General features: G+C 34.3%; 2 protein-coding genes and 1 pseudogene across 3 annotated transcripts; all 3 read right to left on the bottom strand.

Moving 5' to 3' along the window:
- Nucleotides 1–4075: 4075 nt before the first annotated feature.
- Nucleotides 4076–6053, bottom strand: LOC145611968 (stem-specific protein TSJT1-like; annotated as a pseudogene). Its single transcript, XR_014106498.1, has 4 exons — nt 5757–6053; nt 5302–5542; nt 5071–5188; nt 4076–4480 (listed from the first exon to the last, which is right to left on the bottom strand). The product of XR_014106498.1 is annotated as a stem-specific protein TSJT1-like (transcript).
- Nucleotides 6054–8412: 2359 nt separating this feature from the next.
- On the bottom strand, nt 8413–11030 carry LOC145611931 (cytochrome P450 81Q32-like). The gene is made up of 2 exons (XM_081667314.1): nt 9952–11030; nt 8413–9255 (listed from the first exon to the last, which is right to left on the bottom strand). The coding sequence occupies exons 1-2, from the start codon at nt 11023–11025 to the stop codon at nt 8635–8637; spliced, it is 1695 nt and encodes a 564-aa protein (XP_081523440.1). The 5' UTR covers nt 11026–11030; the 3' UTR covers nt 8413–8634.
- A 968-nt stretch (nt 11031–11998) lies between these two features.
- On the bottom strand, nt 11999–21415 carry LOC145611441 (uncharacterized). The gene is made up of 12 exons (XM_081666771.1): nt 21008–21415; nt 20824–20908; nt 18973–19103; nt 18790–18892; nt 18653–18667; nt 17490–17632; nt 17188–17389; nt 15375–15449; nt 14505–14618; nt 13607–13651; nt 12804–12902; nt 11999–12444 (listed from the first exon to the last, which is right to left on the bottom strand). The coding sequence occupies exons 1-12, from the start codon at nt 21283–21285 to the stop codon at nt 12424–12426; spliced, it is 1311 nt and encodes a 436-aa protein (XP_081522897.1). The 5' UTR covers nt 21286–21415; the 3' UTR covers nt 11999–12423.
- Between the last annotated feature and the right edge of the window lie 536 nt (nt 21416–21951).

The raw sequence follows: 21951 nt of genomic DNA, 5'->3' as shown, positions 1-21951 counted from the left end.
TAATTTATTAACAACATTCATTTAAGTCTACGATGTATATCAATATTAAACTAATTCTTCCAATTATAGGAATTTCATAGTGTTTTTTTTTTTAAAAAATATTTATTTTATTTTATTTTATTTATTTATTTATTTATTTATTTATTTATTTTAATAATAATCTTCTAGTAGTCTAATTCATCGTAATGACAACAATAAGTAGCCAAATTAATGACAAACGGTATGAAACAAGCAACATGAGGTTGTCTTCTTTCTAACTACTACAACTAAAAATAACTCAACTACTCAATATAAAAAGACTTGCAATTGTGTAACAAGAAGGGATTAAAAAATCAAATCAAATGCACTATTACGAAGACAAAGAATATCCCTTATTTTACTTTGGATGGAAACCAATTTTAATAAAAATAGAGAGTAACTAGTACACAATTTTATTATATTGCTGCCATTGATGAACTTCCAAGTATTTAACCTTTATATCAAATCTCCATTAAATAACTATAGAAGAACAATTAACATGGATCGATAAAGATTAAAATATGACCAAACCATATCAATGGAAAACTACTAACTAACCTTGAAAAAAAGAATACAATTTTATACATTGGACGCTTCAATACGAAGCACATGGAAATTGGATAGGTCAACTTTATTATTCTAGCATTAATTGATGGAATGATGGATTTCATGCTAATAAGTGGATTCTTTGGTTCTTCGTACTATACAGAAACCATCAATGGAAGCTTTCCAGTTAAATTATTAGAGGAATGAGGAAAGAAAAACAGTTAAATTTCGGGTTTAAAAAAAAACGAGGTTATTTTTTGGGTCAACTAAAATCAATGGTCCTTATTTACATAATGATAATCAAGAGTGTCAATTCGTTTTTTATAGTGGCTATATTTTTATTGTAGCCATTGTAAACTATCCAAAAATGTAGTCATTGTAAAACTGTCCAGCTTAAATTATACAATTAAAGATATACAATAAGAGCATAGCCAGCCATTAACCATTTAGGGTGGTTATTAGGTGAGAGAGTGTAAAAATATTATAAACAATTGTAGAGAGAGAAAAAGAAGGAGAGATAAAACAATAACCTGGTTAAAGTTGTAACCTGGTTATTGTAACATGGTTATTGAATAAATATTCAACCACCTTTTGTAAGATTCTCCACTTAGTGAATAAAATTTATGGGCAACCATTGGGATACATTGGTTATAAAAGTGGTTACATGTGAGGTGGAAGATAGAGAAATGAATAAAATAGATGATAACCATAATGATTGTGGTTAACCATTGTGTATACTCTAACAAAGTTATGCCTTGAAATTTGAAACACATCTCAAATTATAATGAAACAACTAATAAAAAGACAAAGTTGTGCTTTCCTCAAAAAAAAATAAAAATAAAAAAAAACAGTTGTGCCTTGAAATCTGAAACACATTTCAAATTATAATGAAACAACTAATAAAAAGACAATGTTGTGCTTTCCTTAAAAAAAAAAAAAGAGAGACAGTTGTGCCTTGAAATTTGAAACACATCTCAAATTATAATGAAACACATCTCAAATTATAATGAAACAACTAATAAAAAGACGTAGAAAATTATTATAAATGATCGTAGCTAAAACCAAATACGGCACCATAACCTCGTAAAACAACCACGAGGAAACGGTTGTTAGCCGTAAATGTTGAATTACTATTGTAAGGAAGTTTGACATCTTCACCTTCGATTACAATGCTACCATACGTACCTCCATAGTACGCGAACAACGACTCGTAGCTACTGTTTACATCTTTAATTTTGATGAACCACCAATTATCACTTTGGAATGACATATCATTTACACAAACATAAATTCCATGAGGAAGTTGCCCTTCAACATCTTCATCCACTGTTTTGTAGATCGGCATACTACTCAAATCGGGTGGATATTTACCCTCATAATAGCTTTGATTAAAACGCCATTGACGACGAGTATAGCTTGGAGATGCCACAACAAAACTATGTGGCATAATAGCACGTCTACACTTGCGTAAAAGATGCTTATATTTCGTCTCCTCTTTCAATTTGGTAATTTTGGACTCAAGATTGTCCTTTGTTTCTTGTACCTTCTCCTTCTCAAGCTCATATAACTCGGTCGATTTATTAAGCATTTCCTTAAGTGTAACGATTTCTTCATCCTTTTTCGTGATATCGTCTTTTAACTTTGTAACTTTTTCTTTCTCATCTTCGAATTCTTTGTCTCTTCTCCTAAAATCTTCGAGAGATTTGTCGAGCTCTCCTTGCAATCTATTGATCTCCGCGTCATGATCATCCTTCGTCGATTGACCATATTGAGCCCAATCAAACTTCTCATTAGTATGGCAAAATATAAAATGAAACGATAAGGTATTAATTCCTAATCTTGCAAAACAAATTCCTTCCCTATTAACCCACAACCGTCTTTCGCATAGATTAAAGGCAAATTTCTTAAGCTCTTGCCCTTGGATTCTACGACCAAAGACTTCCAAACTATCACAGGTCGTATCGATTCCTACAGTTTCCACAACCTCCCAATCTTTTCTTTCAACAACGCTGGAGTGTACGTCTTTTTCTAAACTCACCACCATAACTCGGCTCTTCCCGGCACTTCGCACGAAAAGGTTGTCGGAGCTTAATCTGAAGCTTCCCATGACAAATTTTGCCAAACTGAAACTGTAGAAGTACGAAGTATATGAATGATTTTAGGATGTGAAAATGAAGATTATGGATTGTCTTGGATTTTGATTAACCAGGCTTTACTGGAAGGATTTTTTAATCATTTGCAAATGAGAATGACAATTTTTTATATGCCTGTATGTATGTCTTCGGTTGACTTCAACGGTTCACGTATAAGAGAATGGACAACTTTTTATGTAAGGTCCAAATTTATGTTGCTCAGGCTCAAATTTTGGGAAAACTACTGGCGCATAGGGCCTATGTGCCAATGAAACAAATAGGATGCTATTTTTGTAAATAATGGGAACATGAGTAAAAAACGGTGATAGAAAGTTAGATGGCAAATGTACCACTGTACTATAAAGGGGTAGAAAAAATAAAATAAAAACTGAATTATGCCCTCCTATGTGCATATAAAACACATAGGCCCTATGCGCCTAGATACACTCCAAATTTGGGTGTCGTGGAGACATGGTGTCAGATCCTCTTTTAGATCGAATAATATTTCATATCAGGCTAGTATAGATATTAGTGTTATGTTGAAGTGTCGAGAGATCAAAACTCGACTTCTAAGTTCTAACGTATAGCAAGGTGGCGAAGTAACATAGACTTAAATGAATTAGATGGGATCTAAATTCATTTTTATCACAACACTTAATTAGTTTCATCTAGGAAAGATCATTTATACTCCTTGTCCATTAGAAATAAACTTGTAATTCAAAATAGACATCCTTAAGACCTTATAAGACTACTCCTTACTTTCTTTTCTTTTTTCTTTTTTTTTTTTTTTTTTTTTTTGAGGAAAGACTACTCCGTACTTTAATTAAGAAAATTTTCTAAATTGTAACCCCACTTGCTTTCTCCATCTCTCTCCTGATCCATAATTGCATTCACCTATGTGCACAAATGTACGCATGTTTATTATTTCCGAGTAAACATTATTTTCTTTAAAAACAACTCTAATTTTGTTGGTTTTATGTAGTGAGTTAACAACAGTACAACAACAACAACAAAAAAATCATAATACTAAATAAAACGTGACAGAGAAAGTAGGTAATATCTTGCATTGAATTAGCCTCTTCAGTCTCAATCGCTTTAAAATTGCACGATTGTAAGTGATGCAAAGCCTAGGAATATCTAAGCTGAAAAGGATAGTTGATGCTCCATAATATTTGGGAATGTGGACCATAACCTTAACTTCATTAAGTTTTGCTTGATTATACTTGGCCCATATTTCTACATTAAGTCCACTTGGCCCAATTCAATTGGCCCACTTCCCCTACATTGATGCAATTTGTCAGTGGGCTCTAAATTTACAAAATTAGGATAAATTCATGTAATCTTCCATGAAGTCACATACATCAAACCAAATTGGCTGAACAATTTTAGAAAAATAAGTTAAGATAAGTCAGATTAATTAAATCGAATTAAACAAGTTCTAGATTATTCCCCATATATTAATTATCATTTCTCCATCATTCACAACTCAAAAGAGTAAACCATACATAGAGTTACTACTTACTAGAGTAAGTAAAAATATATTCTAAAAATAAAATTCCATTAAAAAAAAAAAAAAAAAAAAAAAATCAAGTTTGGGAACCACAAAGGGCCCAGTTAGCTTCACTTCCAACACTGAGGCATAGTAGTCTTCTTAGAGTTGATGTCCATCTTAAAGTTAGCTCCACACATTGCCCCTTCACTATCTGTTCTTGGCATTGCCTTCATTTTATTCTTTGGATGTTCAAAGCTCATTAACCCTACTTCACTATGGTACGTACACCCAGTAAAAACATAATTAAAAACCTCGAATTAACATTAAATCGTCTTAATTAATTGAAGAGTAGTCGTCTAAAGTAATCCAATATGACATGACATGACATCGATAAGATAACAATACTCTCAAGGTAGGGTATGTTCTCATGGACTGAACTCAGCTGAACTAAACTAAACTGAACTCAGCTGAACTGAACTGAACTGAACTGAATTTCAACGTAAGAGAACAGACCCGTTGTTGAATTAAGAGTCCGGTTAAAGTCAACTTAGGCCAGGGTTGTTTAGAGAATTGAGGGACTAAACTTGCTAGGCAAGTACTGGATCATACTTATTCGTCATTTTGGCCCACAACCCATTGAGTAGCCTTGCTTGCCTAATTGGCCCAAAATTGACCCACTACCAAACCAACATCAATTGAACAATAATTTTTGTTTTTGTTTTTGTTTTTTTGGTGTTTAGAAAGCCATAAAGGCGGGTAATGATAATCAATTTCGAAGTCTTCTAGGAATCGGGTGGAAAGCTCTAAGTACTTAAGCTGTCCCTTATCTCAGAACAAATTTTATGTGCATATAAAGAAAAATTAATACTCCATGATTGCCAGATGGAAAGGGTGCAAAAGATTTAGCACAACCAGATTTTATGACATCCAAATTATCAGAAATTACAACAGAACCATCAGCAGCAATTCCCCAATAAAGTTTTACTCTTTGATCTGTCCCCTGTTCACCAACAAGGTCAAACAATTATCAGTCAATATTCCTTAACAAAAAAATACGAGTATATTTTTATGGACAAAATTTTAACATTATAATTTTGAGAAAATTATAATTACTTGAGCAGCAAAAACAGTGCCAGGACTTTAATCAAATATGACAAACCCAAAGCAACCTTCAAGATCCTTGAGGACTTGATCAGCCGGGTACGGGCCACGGTCTCGGAGGGTCCGGTAAGCTTCAATGACAAACATGGCTTCATTGGTAGCTCTTCCTAAACCATATTGCTTATTTAAGGCATTCAAATTATGCAAACTTCCCAAAAATATGCAATACATGTTGTCCATCCCACTAAACAACCTACAAAAATATGTGCACATTCACACAATTAAGTTAGTGTAACAAATGGTATACGTACTCATTTTAATACAATAACAACCATAATACTCTTTTCGTCTGAAATTAGTTGTCACGTTGATTGTAAGAACATGTGACAATTAGTCGTGGACTAAAATATTTTGGCTTCCAAATAACAAAAACAATTTTATAAAAAATAAAAGGTTAAATTTAGCACCTTTGGTGGTGAACTTGAGGACCTTTGGAAGAGGAATAAGCAAGAAAAGGAGAATTGCCAAAACCAACAGAAAGAGGGGTATTTTGGGAATAAGTTTGTTGGAAAGTTTTCACAATATCTCGAGGGTACTTGGGCTTATTACCCGACCCGGGTGAATGTGAAACCGGGCTGTGTAGCTCCTTTGGTGGATCAACCAAATCCTTGTTGAATATAGCCAACATATTGTTTAACTAAAGAAAAACACTTAGCTCTTAATTACAAAGTTACTTAGGAGATTAGATGATAATTGATTTTGTGAATGAGTAGAAACAACGTAGAATATATGAAAGAAAAAGGTGTGTGATGTTGGGTTTATATAGGGTGGTGTGAAGAGATAATAAACAAAGAGGGTTATGCAAATGCAAGTTGTTTTTGACAAAAAGTACAATAATATTAAATCATTGTGATAATGCGATGCACGGTTTATATAAAGCCTATTTTTAATTTGTACATTTTAAAAATATATCGCTATTATACGTGAATATAAATAAGAATTACGTATATTTTTGTAATTTTAAATTTTTTTTTATTTTAATCAAAATTATGATATAGTATTTGTTCAACGTTGTCTAATTCATAGTTCAATGTAAAAGGTCATTTGTTATGTACTATTTAAAATTGTTTCAATTTCCCATGATAAATTGATAGGTTTTAGTTGTAATGTAAAAGCTTCCAATATTTAAATTTCAAAAATGATAAATATGATAGCTATACAAAAAAAAAAAAAAAAAAAAAAAAAAGACATCATCATTGCATTTAGGCGGGAAATTTTTTATTGAGAAAGCGACACGTGGGCAATGGTGACGTCAATAACTTCTATTTTAGTAATAGTTAATAAATAATGAAGTTATATTCTAGAAAATGCTTATTTTCATGATGTCAACCAAACACTATTACACAAATTTTATGCAATTAGTAAGGGAAAAAACTTCTCATGATATATGATTTCATGTGGGAAATAGTTTTCCATGTTGAACCAAACAAACACTAATTACTCCCTCTGTTTTTTAAAGTGTGATTTGACACATTTGTAATGCAAAATATAGACCAATGATATATGTAATCATGAATTACTATAAATTATAACAAATGAATATTAATAATTTATCCATAGAGACGATTCCAACTAGTAACCATAGGAGTATATAATTTCTTATGTGTAATTTACAAATATTAGTCGAAGTAAGTCAAGTGAGTGGTGCAAAAGGTTTTAATGAGACACTTAACAAAAAACAAAGGGAGTAATATCACATTTTAATAATTTTAACATACTTTCACCAAAAAAATTAAAAAAAAAAATCACATTTTAGTAATAAAAATTTCACATTTTAGTAATAAAAAATAATTTTGATTAAAATAATACACTAATAATCATATAATGAGAAGTGTTGCATTAAAAAAAAAAAAAAAAAAAAAATTGCAATTTAGGAGAAATTAGGGGTCATTATAAGTCTCTAAGCCTGATTTTTATTGTAGAATAATTCAAATGCCATCATATAAGTGCCGATCAACAGAAAGGAGTTCCGTTTTAAATATAAATAATGCATACTTTTGGAACTAGTGATGGTGATTTTATTGGTTAAGAATTGGAAAATATGCAGCCAGAATAATTCATAAACTATCCTTTTGCAGCTTAGATATTGCTGGGCTTTGCTTCACTAGTTACAATCGTCCAATTTTAGAGAGATTGGGACTTAAAGAAGTTGAGAGGCTATAAGACAAGCGCTGGATACAAGATATTACTTCCTCTGTCTTTTTATATTTGCTCCAATAGAGTAATGTTTGATTTTAAATGAAGTACTCCCTCCGTCCCATTATTACATGCCTATTTCTCATTTTGCACGGGAATTAAGAAAGTTAAAGATTCTTTAAAACTAAAAATTGGGAGTACAAATATACATGTGGGGTTAGAGAGAGAAAGAGAGAAAGAAAAAGTGGTTAAGAATTAGGAGAGAGAAAGTATTGAGAATTGATGTAAAGTACAAAAAAGAAAAAGGAAATTGATGACAAATTATCAAAACAAGAATAATGTTGGTAAAAAGTACAACCTATAAATAGAAATAGGCACTTAATTTTGGTCACCCCAAAAAGGAATACAGGCATGTAATAAAGGGACAGAGGGAGTACTATATAGTCCATTTATCTATTTATTTTATTTATTATTTTTTCTGAAAAACCATTCATCTAATTTTGAATGTGTGGAATTTCTTTCAACATAAGGGTTACTAATCTTAGTTATCTTACTATGTTGAATATACGCTGGTTACGTGTGACTAAATCTCAAGTCCACAATAATATTATTGTGGACCAGTTCCACGCAGGTGGGGAAAGAGAGTGACTTGTGAAAATGTGAGGCGTCCTTTTCCATTACAAATAATAGTTTTTTATTTTATTTTATTTTATTTATTAACAAGTACGAGTTTCATTAATGCTTCGTTGTTTTGTTTGGTAGTACTCAAATAACTCAATAACAACACATATAATGCACGGAGTATCAACTATCTTGGTTTGACATGTTCTACTCTTGGACTACATAGTGCTTCAATTATTTACTACCTCTGTTAATTATTATGTGCAACTTTGGAATATTTTATATTTCACAAATAATACCCCAAAGTTGCACAAAATAATTAACGGAGGTAGTATTTATTTTCCTCAATGGGATAAAATGTGCCACTTTAAACACAAACCTAAAGATATTACATTTACATTGATAAAATCTTATTAAGCACTAGTAAAGACGGTATTGGTTCGTGTCAGGTCTCATGCCTGAAATTTAATTGGAAAAATTATGAATAATCTAAGCCTTAATCAATCCCGACTTATGAGCAATAAAATGTTACATGTTGGACAGTAAATCGATCATGTTTGTGCGAGCTCTACACATTGCTTCGAGTGGTTTAGCCTTAGGCATTGTAAGTCCAACACCTTCAGTTAAGTCCACATTCTCCTCATCAACCCTCTCCCAATCAAAACATAGAATTAAAATTGCCAAAGTTAAACCTATCACTTTACTAGCAAGATAAGCACCAGGGCAAGATCTCCTCCCAAGTCCAAATGGGATCAAACTATATCTATAGTCTTCACTCTTTAATCCTTCAAACCTCTCAGGCTTAAACTCCAAAGGGTCCTTCCATAAATTTGGATCCCTATGAACCGCCCACGCGTTGATCAATATAGTTTTACCCTTGTCAATGTGATACCCTGAGATGGTTAAATCCTCGGATGCTAGGTGTCCGACGAGTAATGGGGCTGCAGGGAAGAGTCGAAATGTCTCGTTGATGATGCATTGGATGTAAGTAAGTTTAGGGATATCGGATTCCTCTACTAATCCATCATGACCTTTACAATTTTCGATTTCTTCTCTTGCCTTTTTTAGTACATTTGGGTGGTTAAGCAACAAGGATAATGCCCATTCCATTGTAACAGCTGATGTATCTGTTCCTGCTATCAACATTACCTGTAATAATTCAAAAAAATCAATTCTAGTTTTTGTTCAAGTTATGCTTCATTATTTTGTTGAGTTTTTTAGAACTTTGCTTTCGTTTGCATAGAAAATTACTAGTGTACATACTCTGTATTAGGCATGAATCAATCATACCAAGAGAATAACAAGGAATTTAAATCCAAAAGTTATGGTATACAAATTATACTGAACTTCATTGTAAATTATAGGCAAGCAGCCCCAACCTCATTTCTTAACTAGATGCCAATTAGTTTAGTTGGTTGAACTCTTACAGGTACAACCTATGTTTACTCGAACTCTTCATTTCACCTCATGTACCCGTGTCGGACACTTGGACATGGTGGGACACTTGGGAACTTCATTTTAGTTCAAAATCATTGAAATTTTTCAAAAAAAAAATAGCCTGGTCAGACACTTGGACACGTATCCGTGTCAGACATGGGTACCCGAGTCCAAATAAACATAGGGTACAACACCACCTATGGACCGAGTTACATCTACATCATTATGTTTTGTAGCTTTCTATACACCAAAAATTTCATTTCTTAAAAATCAGTCAAGTTACTAATAATTAATTATTTTTAAATAAGATAAAATTTGTGATTGTAAAATAAATAAAATCATGGAAAGTATGTCAAGAATAAATGAAAGATGAACTTTAATTTTGTGCAATAATAAAGGAATACATACCATTATAAACCCTTTGATAATATGATCAGAGTAAGTAGTAGGGTCTGACTCCTGCAAATCCAGCAACTTATAAATCATGGCTGTAGTCTTCCCTTCATCATTTTTGGTCCTCTTACACTCTTCAATTATACCATCAAGAAGACTATCCATCTTGCGCCTTACTGCCACCATCCTTCCCTCGACGTTTTGAAAACTAAAATACCTCAAAAATGGCAAAGTATCAGCCACAGTCGATAGTCCACTAAGCTCGAAAACCTCCCTCATTATCCCAAGAAATTTCTCAGCCTCTTGACTTGAGCCACCATCATTTTCATCACCGAAAAACAAGTATTTTTTCCCTGTTAATATCTTAGTCAAAATGTTTAAGGACAACCCTGATAACTTTGAGCCTATTTCAACTCTAACAAAGTTTTCTTTGCTGCTTGCATACAAGCCTTTAACCAAGGATCGAACTTCTTCTACTCTTATACCCTCAAAGGAGCTTACCTTGCTCCTCGAGAGCAGCTCGAGAGTGGTTAGCCTACGTAGGTTCAGCCATAGTGGACCATACGAGGCTGATCCAAGGGTAGTCCACTCATAGTGGATGTGCTTCCCTGCAAGAACTTGAGGCCTATTGGCTAAAACAATGTCGTTTTTCGTGAAACATTCTTCAATTGCATCAGGTGAAGACATTACAACGACATGAAAAGAACCGAGATTTAGAGAGTATATGGAACCATACTGCAAGGAAAGGTGTTGTAAGGTGTGATGAATAATAGGGTTTTTGAGTAGATGAAGGTGACCTATTATGGGAAAGGAAGGGGGACTTGGTGGTAGAATTTTGTGCCTGTTTTTCGGGTTTAGTAGGTAGTATTTTTGAAGGAAGAAGAATATGAAAAGTGGTAAGATAGTAGAGAGTACCAAGACATAGAGCCATATTTGATCCATTTTTCTTGTATCAATTTTGTTTTGCTGCTCTAATACTAGTGAAGTGTTTTTTTTTTTTTTTTTTTTTTTTTTTTTTTTTTTTTTTTTTTTTTTTTTTTTGAGGAAAGTGAAGTGTTTCTTTACAAGTAGAAATAATAACCACAACATTACATTATCTTTAATTTTGGTGGGCACAACCGTACAAAAGCAACAACATTGCATTATCTTTAAGACAACAATAGATTTAGCAATACTTGGAAATGACAGCAATAGACTTGGCAATACTTAGAAACGTGATTCATGGTCGTCACAAAATGGTAAAAATATCTTAGTTTCTAAAGCGATAATCATATGTGTGTATGAACTGTATAAAGATTATCTGAATCGGGATCCAACTTGATTATGATTTGACCTATAATTGTTGTTGGGGGAAGAAATTGTCAACAAGCAATTGACACCCTATGTGAATAACTGAATACGCCCTTGGGGTTGTTGTCATTATAAGAGAAGACTCATCATGAGATGAAATCGAAAATGACGACGTGTCGAGCTCTAGCTGGCCTTATGTGATATCTATACTATCCTAGTACTGCTCCTGTTCCAAGTCTTCTTACACCCTTGCTAGCAGCATCTCCTGTGAGCTAGTGAAATACACTGATTTTTTTTTTTTTTTTTTTTTTTTTGCAAGACATTCCAAAATTAGTAACACCTAAATAAAAAGAATAAAAACATAGCCTTTTTAATTTGATTACGTTGATTTATACTCTGATCCTTGGATTCTATTGCTACGACAGGGAAGAACAAGAGCAACAAAGGAAGTGCCTTTTTAACAGATTTTGTCTGAATAACTGTACTAATTTCCTCTCAATTCTTATTCATTCACTAAGCTTCAACTTTCAAGAGATAAAATCCTGTTTAGATATTCCATTTCCCTGTAAAATTGATCAACAATTACATCTGCTGCAGTACCGTTTGGTTTCATCATGTGATTTTATAACTCAAACCAACTTGTGTTTCATATTAGAAAATCTTATAACAGCCAAAATAACAAAATACCAGATGGCCAGATCAGTAAATAGCTTTTCAAAAGCTGATATGGTCGTTTCCTTAAATGTCGAAATTAATTAATCAAGGCAGGATAGAAGCACTTAGTGTTTCCAGATTGCTTCCTTGTAATATACATGTACAATACTGACAGATTACAATGTAAAGTGCCCTAAAACCTCATAGCTAATTTGTAAAATGCCCACTTGTTTGCCAATCATTCGATTAGACTATCGATTACAATGTAAAATGCCCACTTGTTTGCCAATCATTCGATTGGATAGATAATGGTAAAGAAACAGATCAAGGAAAGTAAAGCTGCATCACAAAAACAACTTCCCACTTGCTGGTTAAATCTAGAGACAAAAACCTTCTATGTTTCCACTATAAACAGCTCCTTAGAAAAATGCAAATCTCTCTGGTTTTGGCTTGACAAGAGAGGCCAGTACATTCTTAAGGTCACTAAACATAAGTCCGTCTTGTCAACGCTAAACAATTTATCCTTCACACTTGTGCCAGAATTCAATCCAAATCAACAAAAATCTACAGCAAGATAAATAATAACCGTTAACCTTGTTAAAACCCCCAAAACTTTCAATAGTATGATATATATGAGACAATATATGGCACAAAAGGCTAAACTGTCTGAAGTAGGAGCACAGCTGAAAGTAAATCATGAAGGGATATGATTGTAAATTAAACTAAACTTCTAATTTAATGGATCGTTAGCAAATTCAATGTGAAGTATTAACATAAGAAAATTTAATCCACAAATTAAACTTCTCATTTAACCATTTCTATCTCAATGTGCATTTGATTTTTAATCATGCACAAAACAATTAATCAGGATTTTGACGGGCAAGTATGTATAAGATAATTCACAACTGTTTCTAATGACATACCTCTAGATCTGGAAGGGGTTCATAGGTCTTCTTCTCAATCGAGTCAAAAACTGTTATCCCTGTGATTTTTTGGACTCCAAGTTTAGTTGCAATCAGGTTCTGCAACAGAAACCACAACAATTAGAAAATTTATTGACTTGTCCACTTCGGATCACTCTATATTAGGATCACTCTGTAATACAAGTTTCTCTATTTACCAGACAATTGAGTACATTTTACTACATTTTAAATGCACACATTAAAGAATAGTTTAAAGAGAAACCCAATACAGAAAATCAATTTTTAATTTAAAGAGAAAATCAAATGGTGGTTTGGAATCAGGTTTAAAGAGACCCAATACAAGAAATCAATTTACAGGTGGAATCAGTGAAGCACCCACAATTCAACCTCAGTGTGCTCTTCATGGGCAGACACGTCAAACAACATTAGACTATCGAAGAGCATGGCTCAAATCTTTCCTACTCTTGATACCATATAAATTGCCCGTGTCTGCAGAAAACAGAAAGTACTACCCAAAACTGTTGGGTCCTCTGCCTTTCAGGACATAAATTATAGGCATGTGAAATACTCAAATACATAACATTTCAATAGTTGTATGTTTACAAGAAGACAATACTTTAGCCAGTGTAAAGAAACCGTTGAATCTTACTATAGCCAACACTTTACATCCTTTTAGGGTCAGGGGACTACAAATTTCAAGCACAACAAACCAAATAAGGCAGCTAAAAAAGGAAGAGGAATTTAAGCAATTCCATGAACTTATAAAGTCAGAAAAATGGAAATAACACAGGGAAGCTGTTTACCATTTTCAAATCAGTGGAACTAAGAGCCCGAATCTCTGTCAAAGTCTGTACAAATGTATCCAAATATACAAGTTAATAAAGTGCTAGTAGGCTCCAAAAGGGATAAGTATAAAATGTGAGGAAAAAAAAAACTTCAGAAAGGATGGTGAGCTTATACGAATAAAGCTTCAGAAAAAGATTTGAAAAGTTGTATTTATCTCGATGCAAGTTTAGTAGATCTGGCCATTAATACGTTAATAGTCATTATGAATTAGACTATTAAAGTACAGAGTACATAGTAAAACTAAATTTCAAAAGTACTTTCATCTTTGTATTCCAGTAGCCCATTATTTATTTGATAACATATTACTAGACTCATTATAAAAAAAATGGTCAAAGTTAAATCTTGAAAACAAAATGCCAAAAAACAAGTTAATTTTGCTACGAAGAGAATACCTATAACCAATAATTTGCCAAATAACCAGGTTGGTATATTTAAGTTAGAAGGATTGCCACATTGATTACAGAAAAAACCAAGCAACATTTTGGCATACGTAAAGAGAGATGGCAAAAAAAAGGAGCTAGTGCAAGTACAATACTTTACAATTGCCTAATATATATCAAACTTTAATTGCTTAATTGAAATTATCTTTATAGAAATCAAATTTATATTTGCTAAATTTACTGATTCACAATTTGTTCTAAGTTACAACTTAAGTTATATTTGCTCAACTGAATGTATTTTCATTGGTAATCCGTGTGGCCAAAGGCAGGATGTTGTTACTATGTTTGGCCATCTTTTTCTCAATGGGAAATGCTATTTACAACCCAAGTATCATGTGAAATTCCCTAAAACAAAAAATAATAGATAGCATGAACTTTGGAGCAAGATTTACTTTTTGTTCCAAGCAGAACTTACCAGAGTTTGGAGGCCATTAACCATGAACGCCCTCTCCCCATTAGCATCACCTGAAAACCAGATCTCAAATGGCCCCAGGGCCCTCTCAGTTTGGTTTGTGAGACTTAATTGCACCTGAAAGAGAATTTGGATCAGTAAACATAGATCTTCACATCTCACCCCACCACCACCACCACCACCAGAAAAGGCTTTCCCCTCTTTTTGCTCCACTTCTCTGTTTTCCAAATAATATTTATTTGACTCCTAAGTCCTATGCAGAACAACACCTACCTCCTAATATGCTTCACACAAATGAGATGTGCATTTTATATAGATGGGCCTAATTATAAACCACAAGCAACAGAGAAAAACATTGAGCATTCTATTCCTGAATCCTAGAGATCCTACTATAAGCATGGTCAAGGTTAGTCTAAAACTCTAAATGCATGTGCAGGCCAAAAAATATCCAAACACCTAGACTTGTCCCTTTACCATAAGGAATAGACAGGTGGCCCATGCCATGCACAAGAATAAAATTAATGATAAATAAGGATAATATACTTCCTTGTTGGGAAAAAAAAAAAAAAAAAAAAGGTTTGGAGTTTAAAATAACATGTGGGAGAAAAATAGAAAATTTCGTATAAAAATAAATGATTGATTAAACATTAAGTTTACGTAAAGATTTGAATACTTTTCTAAATATACGAAGGTTCCTTCGAGGAGGAGGAGGGGGTGAGGGGGGGGGGGGGGGTGGTGGGGGAGGGTGGAAAACCTATAAAGGATGTGGACTGCTGGTTTCTTAAGTTCAGTTAAGCCTTTGGTAAGTCCAACAGACCAAAATTTACATGACCTCCAATTCACATGCAACACAGCAGCAAAAAGAATAGTCACCTCAAAGGGTTTATGCAAGATTATGGCTGGTGGAATCTTCACCACCTGCAAGTCGATCTCTTTGCGAGGAACAGGCTGCAGTAAACAAGTCGAATTAGTAGCCAATCATTGGAAAGAGAACAAAGAAAACAAATTGACAACAAGCGTAGAGAATAGAATAAAAGAGTGCTGTCATTTATTAAGGGAAACCCAATGCAGAATCATATATTATTCCCTAAGCAATGTTTATGACATCTCAGATACACATACATAATAGGGACTTGAGAGATAATATGAAGCTGAAGCTGTTAAAATCTAGTGTTCAATTTTAGTAAACATTTACAACTTCGGAGAACAGAAGCACAACAATGTTTTTTGTTTTCTGGCATATAACTATTTTCAAAAACTTTATAGAAGGGCAGCACAAATGCAATTTCTGCTGTCTATGAATATCCCACCGCTGGAAGGAAAACAATGCTTATATACTTAAACAGAGGGTTTGGCATTTCTTACCTGCTTTTTCTCTTTTTTGAAAACAGTACAAGAAACTCACTCTTTGATAAATTTGTAGACCTTAAAGGATTTCTTTCTTGCTCGTCGTTCTAAGCTCAGTTTTCCTATAGCCCTAAGGTGAAAAGGCATGCAAGAAAATAATACACTAGTTCTGATGAGATTGTAAATTGCAGCGTATTTCTGCCAAAAGGGAGCAGTGAAATGGCTTGTTCCAAGGCAAAAATAACCTGGTTCAACCAACATCAGATAACAGTTTCCAAAAGGCTAAAGAAACTTTATTTTTATAAAGTTCTAGATTAGTTAACCTTTCTCGGTCCTTGGTAGTTGGTACTTGTTACAAAATCTAAACAACAGCCAGTGTTAAAAGGAGGCAACTAATCATCTTAGATCAAGTATAAAGGTCATTTGACAGCAACTGAGGTATGGGTCATGACTTATATTGTCATATAAGAGAGGTATAAGGAGTTTCCATGTGGAGTCCACTCCATGAATGCAACAAACCAAAAATAACAAAATATTAAAGGTTGTGAAGCAATATCATGCTTTTTTACTAGCAAGTAGTTAGTCAAAGTGCAGCTGCTTGACAAACTAATTGTCCAAAAGTGAAACTTCAATGCTGAGAAATTCATAATTAAAGACAGATGTAAAAAATTGCTAAGGCCTTGCACTGATACTATCGCCTATCTCAATCAAAAGTAACCACACCAGACACGCTGGAGATTTTTTATTCAAGAAAGTAATGTTCAGTTTGACCTCCAAAATTCAGAATTTAACCCTATTTTATCCCCAATTCTGACTTTACCTCCAAATGTTTTTTCCATGGCCTATTCCCTTCCTAATCAATTTTCCCCTTTTATACAAACCCTAATTTACCCAATGTAGTAGCGTAAATCAATGAAAATTACAAACCCAAACCCAGACCACCTCCCAACCCTAATTCCCACGTCACCACCCCTACCCCTCCCGGCAGCAGCCAATCCACCAGAAACCTGCCACCCACCGTTTCCACCGAGCTCATCATAGCAATAATTCGCCACCAGCACCTCACTTCGCATCCACCAATGCCAAACTTTTGACCACTAATTAAACGACGACAATAATCCAAATCGCATCTCCATAGCAGCACATTCGTCCTTTTAGACGTTAGTTCTTGTGAGTAAGTACTTCCCCCAATCATTCAATAAAATGAAGAAAAGAAATTTTTACGGCAAAAGAATGTGAAACATAAAGTACAAAGCAGAAATCTGCTGAATCAGCAAGACAAGGAGCATATACAAACAGTTACCAGAGTAGCGTAAATAAAATATAATAAAGCACTTACACTGCCAAGTATGTGCTGTGTCTGCAAGCGACCTGGCTCCCCCAAGTTTGTACGCCACGTTATTTGAAGTTTACCAAGAATATTGCTTCCTTCAATTCTCGTTTGTGTAGATTCTTGAGAAGACAACTTCAACTGATATAAGAAGTTGTGGATTCCACCTCCCGATTTTATCAGAACCGGTGGCTTAAATATTTCTGTGTCACTGTAAACAGTTCAAAGTTAAACACTGAAAGATAATTGCAAGGGATAGGAATTCATATACTAGTAATCTCCAGAGCTCCTGCAAGATCTTTCTAACCAACCTAGTAGAATCCTTTTCAACAAGACTCATATCAGCTGTTAATACTGTCGCACCCCAATGCTGAGCTGGCTGAAACTCAACTTGATCCATATAAAGATTTGATTTGGTGTGGTTTTCAATACAAGCCTCCAAGAAAGTGAGATCCTGAGGCATGATAAGGAAAAATTTTGCTAAAAGTAGTCATCAACCAGAAGAACCTTAACTTTTAAGCCCTGACCCCATATGTTTTAGAGATTCCATGGGAACTAAGAGCAACAATCCATTTTTAAAGACCTAAGCTCATTTTGTTTGCCAAATTTCAGGTTGAAAATGCAACAAAATTAAAGAAAACAAATTAACTTAGGGTTCGTTTGGCATTGCTATGGTTTTCTGTTTTTTGGTTTTTTGGTTTTCAAACTCATATGATATAAGTCATATAATTAAACAAAAATTAGTCAAACTTATTTAAATCATGATAATTTTGAAAACTGACAACAGAAAAGTGAAAACACCTTTTTCTTGTTTCCTGTTTTTGGTTTTTTGTTTTCAAAAAAACAGAAAACTGAAAACAGAAAACAATGCCAAACAAGCCCTTAAATAGTTGATTTATCAATTTGGTTGACTAGAAAAATACAACGGAAAAAAGAAGTTTAACCCCAATATAACTTCATGATAAACTTGGATTCACAAAGGTGAGTACAGACTCAGAGCCCTTTAGACGGTAGAAACAATACGTATATTTTCAGAAAAGTGATAGTACAGTCAGAGAAAAACCTGTAACTCAATCTGAAAAAACTATGTCAAACCTCTCCATAGCTATCATAAAAGGAGCACAAGACAGCATAATCATTAGAATTTAGTGCTTAGCTATCATAAAATATACACCCCCATAGCTTTTTCACTCAAAGCAACAATTCTACATGTTATTATATTGCAAACATTTTAACTAAGCACAATTCAAAGATTGAAGAGGGGACCAAGACATGAAAGTTCCCATCCCACTTCCAAAACTTGTACAGTTCCTAAATTATTGCTGATTCTTTGAGTTGCTCAGCCTGATTTCACAAGCTCACACTAAACTTTTGAATTTTCAATAACCAGAAACAAATAGTATATATTCACACATTAAAAGGTAGTCATGGACTTACTATCTTCAATAATGCTAAGGAAGAACGACCTACCTACCTTGACCATACGGACCTGCAACAAAAAATATCGAAAATAAGATCCAAGTTCACAAACATGAATTATAAGGAAGAGATAACATAAATCCAGAGCAGAAATTGGTTGTAAATGTGATGAAGAGCATGACAAGATGATACCTTTGTCCTAACTGAAAGTGGATTGGCAACTATGAACTTGAAAAACTGAGGCAGATATTTACGATCACCATCACTGTCATTGTACATAGCAGAGCATACCAACCTAAAAATGACAGAGATAAAGAAAAAATTATTAAAAGGAACAGCAAAAGATAATCATACAATTGAAATAATCCAACTTACGTGTGAGCCCCCAGTTCCTTCACATCATGTTCAACAATAAAATCATAACGCCCCCCAGCACGTATTGTTTCAACAGGTGATTTGGAAGTATCTAATAGCAGTATCCTCTGCCTTTCTGTTTGAATTTCCGCCTGTAACCAGAGAGGGGAGAGACAGATCAGAGGAAATTTTAGCAAAATTTTAACATGATTCTATAAACTATACAGCTGGTCTTATACAAAGTAACAAAACACGCTAGTTTATTGTTTTTTGGTTTTTTTTTTCTGTATAGTTTGTAGCTAGCACACCCTAATTTTCTCTAACCAAAGAGCTTCAACACAATAGTCATAGCTCATAAGCATCCATCTTGATGCAGGACATTGGACTTGGTTGATGCGGAGGTCTTAGAGGTGCCATGTGTCATGAGAAGTGAGTATGGAGGGATCTTGGAAGGTCAACTGTTGATTTTGACCATCCTAAGGATCAAGCACTATCCTTTTTTACAGCTTATGATAAAGTTGAGGGTTCCTTGGAAGGTCAAGTGATAGCATTTGAAGCAATGGAGCTTTACTATTGTGCAACTTTGCACGAGCGTGCAAAAAGGCAGCAGAAAACTGTGAACATCTGATTGCAAGTTATTGCTTGTGCAATAGAGTGCATAACTCAGGGGAAGCACTGCAATGGAATGACTGCTTGTGCAAGTTTGCATGAGCATGCAACTCACCCAAGCTGGAATTGGACTTTTTTTGTTGCTTTTAAATGATTTAATCTTAGCCCTTCATTGTAATCCAAGGATCATCAGTACACTTTCCTCAAGGAACCCTAAAGGTCCAAAGTAGTAGTAGCCCCTATAAATAGGGTAAAGAAAGCTTTTATGAACAACTTTTAATTATTTATGAAATGATGCGATTTTCATTCTCCTGAAGCATATTAGTGAGCATTCAAAATCTAAGTGATTTTTCTCAATCTTATCAAAATTGTGTGAGATAAAGAATGAAACCCTTGATTTTATTTACCTTGTAATTAGTTAATCAAGTTTGCATCTTTAATGCAAGTTTGCCCTTTGGGGTTGTTTCAAAAAAAAAAAAAAAGTTTGTATCTTTATTGCATTTGTAAAAATATTCCGCGACTAAAAGACCATTGTCATCTGAAACAAATCAGTTCCTACAATTTTTTTTTTTTTTAAAAAAAAGGATCAAAACTCAGAGCTTATTGTCCAATTTCAAAGTAACACAATTCCTTGACTTAACAGCCTATGTCATAAATACTACATTTGGACTAATAAGGAGTAATGCGGTGCATTCAAGCTAAGTGGTAGTGGTTTGTCGTAGAGATCCACCAAGTTGAAACAACTCTTACAAGTTACAAGAGCTTATCAACCAAATCTTATACGTAGTATTTCAATATCTATTCATAAGAAGTCATAAGTTGCAATGATTCTGTAGACAATTTCGTAACTTATAGTTTACCAAATTACAAAAATCTGAAGCCAAAGCAATCATCGTTAGCCAGCTAACAAAGACCGGGTTTCTAATATTATACTCCACGAAGTAAAACCATCACTAGTCAGTAAACAATAGCTCCACAAGTTAATGCAACACAAATTTGTTCTCAGCACCAAATTATGACAAATTACATAATTCAATCAACAATCGAATCATCTATCCTAAAGTCCAACATTCCAATTTCTTATAAACTACTAAACAAAACCATTCCATAATTCCATTCATTTATAAATTCCACATAACATACATAATGGCATTTCAGCAAACAACATTAAAATCAAATTCCGAAAAATATACTCAAAAACACGAAATTAAAAATAGAAACATCAAGCATAAACTAAACATTAACAAAACCCGATCAACTGACCTTAATAACAATCTCTCGAACCTCGAAATTGGAACTATTATTGATACTAATGTAACTACAAAACGTCTCTCCCAAATAAATCGCCCTAAAAATCAAACAAACAAACAAACAAAAACACATTAAATCAACAAAATTCAATCAATCAAATCAAAACAACAACAAATTAACTCGAGAAAACCCAAACCCGAAGGATTGCGGAAGAACGAGGAGACCAGAGAGGCCGGAAGCAGTGGATGGATCAGAGAGGAGGAATCGAGAGCGAAAGGAGAGATCGTTGTCGTTGCCATTGTTGCTGTTGTTGTCGGAATGAGGGAGAAGAGAGGAGGAATCGTCTTCGCCGACGAGGAGATCGGCGGGGTCGAAGAGAAGAGGGGTTTCGACGTGAAGAGATGGGCGGCAGAGTCGCATCACTCGGAAGGCGAGGGAGTGGTTCGCCTGTGCTCCGCCGCTTGCTCCGCTCATTTTGGTGGCTTGACTTTTGTAGAGAGAAGAGGACTATGATGAAGGTTATGCAATTGCAAATGCACAACTGTGTTGGAGTGTGGATTACTAGTTTAGTTTTCGATAAATGATTTGGTACATCAAAAAGTGATTTTGGTACGCCTATGGTGAGAGCACGCTTTTCTATGCTACTCTCAGCAACTTAACACTTTTTAGAGCTGGGCATGGGCCGGGTCAGCACGCGGGCGGCCCGGGCACGGCCCGAGGATGGCCCGGCACGGCACGGCCCGCTGAGTGGCCCGGCCCGGCACGACGGCACGCCCCTCGTGCCTCGTGCGGGCTGCGTTAAAAAAAAAACAAAAAATGGCACGGCCCGGCACGAGCCCGTGAAATGGCCCGCCGGCACGGCCCGAGGCACGGCCCGCAGCACGGCCCGTGGGTAATGGCTAGTTGGCAGCAGCTCTATTTCCCTCCAACGGCTATAAACGACTCTATTTTCACCTATAAATACCACCCTCAACTTCCAATTCTTTCCACAACGGCATGGAATATGTTATATTGTTATTTAATTTTTGTCTAATACTTATATAGTTATATGAATAATATGATATATAGTAAATTATGAATGAACAATAAATATTAATATAATTTAAACAATATTTAATATAACTTAACTCCATAAAAAAT

Source organism: Chenopodium album, chromosome 24, assembly GCF_948465745.1.
Source record: "Chenopodium album chromosome 24, dcCheAlbu1.1, whole genome shotgun sequence".
NCBI classification, from domain to species: Eukaryota; Viridiplantae; Streptophyta; class Magnoliopsida; order Caryophyllales; family Amaranthaceae; genus Chenopodium; species Chenopodium album.
This window is presented reverse-complemented; position numbering and strand designations above follow the sequence as displayed.